The sequence below is a fragment of the Chrysemys picta genome, chromosome 3 (genome assembly GCF_011386835.1).
Source record: "Chrysemys picta bellii isolate R12L10 chromosome 3, ASM1138683v2, whole genome shotgun sequence".
NCBI lineage: Eukaryota > Metazoa > Chordata > Testudines > Emydidae > Chrysemys > Chrysemys picta.
In genome coordinates this window covers 66,729,941-66,735,940 of record NC_088793.1, presented here as the reverse complement: position 1 = coordinate 66,735,940, position 6,000 = coordinate 66,729,941, and the positions used below count along the sequence as shown (strand labels likewise).

General features: G+C 47.8%; 1 protein-coding gene across 2 annotated transcripts in view; it reads left to right on the top strand.

Annotated features, from left to right (window-relative positions):
- Positions 1–385: 385 nt before the first annotated feature.
- The window catches only part of ME1 (malic enzyme 1), a 387,310-nt gene continuing 381,695 nt past the window's right edge, over positions 386–6,000 (top strand). The window contains exon 1 of one of the 2 annotated variants that reach the window (XM_065588152.1): positions 386–799. In XM_065588152.1, the coding sequence (XP_065444224.1) occupies positions 755–799 (45 nt within the window). In that variant the 5' untranslated portion in view covers positions 386–754. The remainder of the gene's footprint in view (positions 800–6,000) is intronic. The other variant, XM_005299590.5, reaches the window with a different exon arrangement.

Below are 6,000 nucleotides of genomic sequence, written 5' to 3'. Positions count from 1 at the left end.
AGGAGGGATGGCACACGAAAGCTATTGTAGGAGAGTGTAAGAGTATACCTCCCTGCCTATATTTTGCCTATTCCCTTGTCCCTCAAGTCTTCACATCTTCCTGAACCCTTACTACACCTCCAAATGCCTCCCTGCACAGCATAAACACCTCTCATTCCCCCTCCCCTAATTCTCTCACCCATCCATCACATGGCTGAGCCCTCCTCCCAAGCATACACCCCTCATCCCCTCACCCCCCCCCATCATATGGCCAATCCCAACCTCCCAAACACACACCCCTCATTCACCCACCACTAATCCCTCATCCCCTCCATCACATGGCCAGTCCCTCCCCCTCAGGACACACCCCTCACCCTCTCCATCCAAGTTCCCTCAGGACACACCCCCCAGCCTCACTTCCCAACTCCCTCAGCACCTCCATCACCAGCCAAATCTCCCCCAGATCCATGGCCTGCCCCCCACTGTCCCCCTCCCCAGCCGCTTCCCTGGCAGCTCCCGCTCCCACCCGGCCTCGGCTCCCTCCAGTCGGCGCAGTCGCGCGGTGAAACGCTGCGGGCGCTGACCCGCCCCCCGCCGCTCCCGCCGCTGAGCGGTTCCTCCGCTGACTCAGCGGCGCTCGTGCCCCGGTGACCCCGGCTTGGAGGCGGCGGCGTGTCAGGGCGCTTCCTCCTCCCCGCCCCCGCGGTACCATCCCGGCGGACACTCGCCTTGGCAGCGGCTGCAGGAGTGACCGGCCCAGCCCGCAGAGCTCACCATGAAGCGGGGCTACGAGGTGACCCGCAACCCCCATCTCAACAAGGTACCGGGGCAGGTGGGCGGGGGCGCCTGGGCCGGGCGGGCCGCTGCTGAGGAAGGGCGGGGGGGGGGCGGTGGTTAGTCCTCGCCGCCCCCAGCTCTGGGCGCGTAACCGGGGGACATTTCTCCCTGGGCGCCTCCCCAGCCCCTCGGGCCCGCTGCTCCGCGGGGGTCGCCGGCACCTGTCACACCACAGCGACTGGGAAAGCGGCGGGAGCTGAGCCTGACCCCGACCCCAGCCTCCAGCCCGGGTCCTCGCTGCCGTGGGGGGCACCGGCAGGGTGGGGACAGCGGCGGTTGTCTTGTAGACTCAGCACTTGGCAACAAACTCTGATACTTCCAAGTTCCTGCGGATCAGCTGATACTTCCTCTGCCTTAGATAACGCCGCTGTTGTCCAGGAGACTCTTAATATAGGCTCAGCTCCCTGCGGTGCCCCCTGTCCCTTTATGAACCTGTGCAAGTCACTTCACCTCCCAATGCCTCAGTTTACCCATTGAGCAAATGAGGCTATTGCTACATAATAGTATTGCCATCAAGCAGAGCAGACATATTTTTGGCACACAGGGTAGGAAGCACCCATCCCAGGCAGGCGCTGAAAAAGGTAGATGCTGGTAGAAAGTTCAAATACTGATTGCTCCCCTACAAATTCTCTGTTCCAACATAGTTATTTTCCTAGCACCCTGGCTCTGCTCCTATGCTTGGTTCAGGAGATGTTAGTGAGGAAGTATAAGTGCCCCTGCCACCTATCACAATTGCATACTGTTCCCCCTATCAAATGCTGAAGTAGGTTTTGACCTTTGATAGATGACAAGGAAAAAGATATTTAACTTTCATTTGAGTACATTATTTCTCATTTTTTGCTTTTCCTTTTGTGACTGTATTTGTTCTAATAAACATGTACAATTGCACAATTCAGATCAAAAGAACTTTATTGGCATGATAAGCAGTACAGTTGTTTCCAAAGTGTAAAGGGGACAAAACTCAGAGTAGCTGTCAGAGGTAGATGTGATAAATTAAGCCTCTTGTATCAAGTCTAGATTAGGTCTTCAAAATACTGCATAGGGTTGTATCCATTTGGCCAGTTGTGAGTATTATTTGTTTTCATTTTGCAATCACTTTTAATGTAGGTTTGTGTTAAAACACACAAAGTTATTTAGTCATATGGCAAAATGGGGATAGATTGATATAAACTAATGTTTCTCTAGTTTCATTGCATGAATTGACTTATCAGTAAAAATCCATGTTAGTTAGATGAAGAGTCCTTTTTTTAGTGTTGGTCCATCTTGGATACAAAGATTCCACATATTTTCTGTTGTGAATCTACATCTACAGTCTTGAGTGAGGTATTTTGGGATCAGCTGAAATGAAAGGTGATTAAACAAACAAACCAATCCAAAGAGTGATGATAAAGGACTTCAAATGTTCCACAAATGAAATAGAGTAACAGCATTCATGTAAAAAATCTGAATAACCAAGACAAACAAACACCCCCTTACTTTAAGAAAGCTATAATTAGTATGAACTCTAAAATGCCTCTGGTAGAGGCCACTTTTAGGCAAAACAACCCCCTCCCTTTTCTGCCCCCCCCCCCCCCACTTCAACCAACCCTGAATGAAGAGGACCTCTTTGGCTTTTCAGGGCTAGGCAGGATTTCTATTGGGTTTTCTGGCTGAAACGCTTTACTGTGAATGAAGATTTGTGTTATACATGTGCAATAACATTTTCAGATGAGTAGCAACATTTTACTAGAAAAAGACTCTCCCATGGGAGGGGATTCTACAACCTATGTGCTATATAGATGATGATTAGTGGAGGGGAGAAGAGCAAATGGAGAATTTGTGGGACACTGTCAAAAATGTTGCCAGTTGTGGTGATGGTTTATTATGTAATTGTGGCTGCATAAGACATAATGGACTGAGACTACCAACTCCTACCGGGAGGACTGTTTAACAGACAGCCAATAGTATAGAGTTGAACTTTAAATAATAATAATAAAAAAACTTTAATGGTTCTAAAGTACAAAGGAACGTATGCAGGAACTTTTCCTGCAAACCAAGAGGCCCTCGGTAAGGTCTGAAATTAACTAGTAGTCTTTACACTAAATTTGATACTTTTTGTGAATCAGAAGTATACAGTATAGCTATATCCATTTATATAAACAGTTATATAGTTTACCCTCTTCATCCAGATTCTTAATTTTTATATTTTGTTAGAAAGTTATGAATGACTCTTATTTACTAGATGATCAATTTTTTACTTAAGATTTGTGTCAAGCTGCATTTGGATGGAAATTGGATTTAAAACGCACAAACAAAGCATTTTAAAATTTTTCTTTATTAGTTAGGTTTTTTCCACATTTAAGTTAAATAAAACTAAGTTTATCAAAACACACTTTGCATTTAAAACTGATTTATTAAACAAAGGAAATATCTTGCAATTAGTGATTTGAATGGATTGTTTCTGGTCACCATGGCCCAGATCCACAAAAGAGACTTAAGTGCCTAAACCCCAGTTTTAGGTGCCTATGTCCGATATTTATGCACTACTCTGATCCACATATGCCCCGTTTGGCTGCCACCTAACCCTGAGGGTTTTAAACTCCCTCGGCGCCTAAATTTCCTCAGTAAAAGTTCCCTAGGTGCCTGTATTTCCACCTCTGGGCATGTGTAATGCAGTCTTGCTCTAGGTATTCGGACGCCTATCTGATGCCTAAGCCCCAGGGCAGTCCACAAACTCTGGGTAGATAGGCGGAACAGCACCTGTCTTGCTTAGGGGGTCCAATCTGGTAAGTGTGCTGGGAGCATGCCTAACGCCACACAAAACGGGTGCGGGGCAGGGGAAGGAAGAAAAGGAGGATTCCCTTATTGCTAGTAACCCAGTGGTTAGGGTACTCACCCAGGATGTGAGAGACCCCAGTTCAATTCCCTCCTTTCCCTGATGAGGAAAAAGGATTTGAACAGAAACTCCCCACCTAGTGAGTGCCCTATGCGCTGGGCTATGGGGGTATTCTGATGTGGGCCTCTGTCAACCAGTAAACCTGGCAGATGGATATCTTCTCAATAATGTGGAGACCTTGGATGTGCACCTTTTTTTTCCCACTTATGATATAAGTCATGCGTGGGCAAACTTTTTGGATGGGCCACATCGGATGCAGAAATTGTATGGAGGGGCAGGTAGGGAAGGCTGGGGGAGGCCCCCCCGGAACCCTCACCCCCATCCAACCCCCCCTGCTCCCCACCCCTGACTGCCCCCGGGACTCCCACATCCTATCCAAACACACTTGCTCTATTCCCCCTGACCATCCCCCCAGGATGCCTGTCCCCCATCCAATCCCCTCTGCTCCCCACCCCCTGACCAGGGCCGGCTCTACCACTTTTGCTGCCCCAAGCCAAAAAAAAAAAAGCTGCTTGGACTGCTGCCCGAACTGCCGAAGCGCAAAAAAAAAAAAAAGCCGCCCAGACTGTGCCACCCCAAGAATGGACGGAATGCCGCCCCTTAGCATGTGCCGCCCCAGGCACGTGCTTCCTCCGCTGGTGCCTGGAGCCGGCCCTGCCCCTGACCACCCCGCCCCTATCCAATCTCCCCTGTTCCCCACCCCCTGACAGCCCCCCTGGGGCCCCCTATCCAACTCTCCGTGCCCCATGTTACCTGTGGGGTGGGGGAATGAAATGAGGTTTATAACTCTAATGTAATTGTACCAGGAAGAATAATAAGCCTTTTCCAGAATTTGACAAGGTAAACAAGCTATTCTTTATATTTTATATAGATTCTTATAACTTCCTCATTTCTGTAGTTTCTAAGCTCTTCCATTAGTGCATTGAGTGACATGACCAACATCTAACCGATGTGGTTAATACTTTCAATCCCCTTCTTCCCAGAAGGAAAATTGTGTGTGTAATGTACTGTTTTGGTAGGTGTACACCTTGCTATGTGTTAGAAGGCAAGATCAAAGAAATGTGCCTTGCACTTAGGGTTGCCAACTTTCTAAATGCACAAAACAAAACACCCTAGCCCCGCCCCTTCCCTCAGGCCCTGCTTCCCGCTCGCTACATTCCCCCTCCCTCGGTGGCTTGTTCTATCCTACCCTCATTCGCTTTCACTGGGCTGGGGCAGGTGGTTGGCAACCGGACACCTGGTTACCCTACTTGCACTTGGAGTGGAAGCTGGTGAGATTTATGGTGATCTTAAGTTTCTGTGGGAGTTCATTCCACAGTCTTGGGCTGACTCCCGAGCAAACTCTTGTCTCCTGCACAGATGAGATTTAGTCTTATGCTAGAAAATTCTATCGTGGCTGAGGGGTAGAGTTGTTGACTATGGTCTTCATCTTGGGTCTTTAGGCAGTCTTTTAGATATCATGAGTCTAGGTCATTGAGTGCCCTAAAGAGTAGGACAGAGATCTTGAGCTTGAATTAATATTTTATAGAAATCCAATGTAGAGAATAGAAGACAGGTTCAATGTGCTTGCAGTAGCCTGGATTATTGAGAAGACATGCTGCAGCATTCTCTACTAGGAAGAGTTTCCCAAGGGCTGATGGCTTCATGCCCAGATACATTGCATTGTGTTGCCCAGATGGGAGGTAACAAAGGTGTATATAATTGAGGCTGGGTCATTGTCTACCACAATAGTATAGGGTCTCCTAGCCCACCCCAGATAATGGAAAGTTGCTATGCTGCTTCTGGATGCTACTACAGGAGAATTTATCATCAGTGAAGAATCTAGGAGCACTCCCAAACTACAGACTGAGTTGATCAATTGTTGGAATGTGTCTTCAACCAAAGGAGACTGTACCATGGCTGAAAACTCCTCAAAGTGCTTTCTTTTGCTGTGTCCCCTCCCGAGCATTATCTCTGTCTTGCTTGGGATCAGCTTCAATCAGTTGTTTTTCAATTATAAACTGATTTTGTCTAAACACTGGAAGATTTTGCTAGTAGTGGTATAATTGTATGTGATGGAGAAGTGGAACTGTGCATTATCTGCACAATGCTGACACGAGTCAACCTGGGGAGACAACTGATCTTTGTGGAACTCTACAAGTGATGTGTCCAGTGGTGGAAGTGCAGTTTTACAATACAATGCTTTGGGTGTGTCCCTGTGGAGAGGACTTAAACCATTTTAGTGCAGTTCCTTGAACCCATGCCACCTCTCCAAAGGTAGTATCTTATGTCAAATACTGCAGAGAGGCCTATCAGGATGAGAATGGATA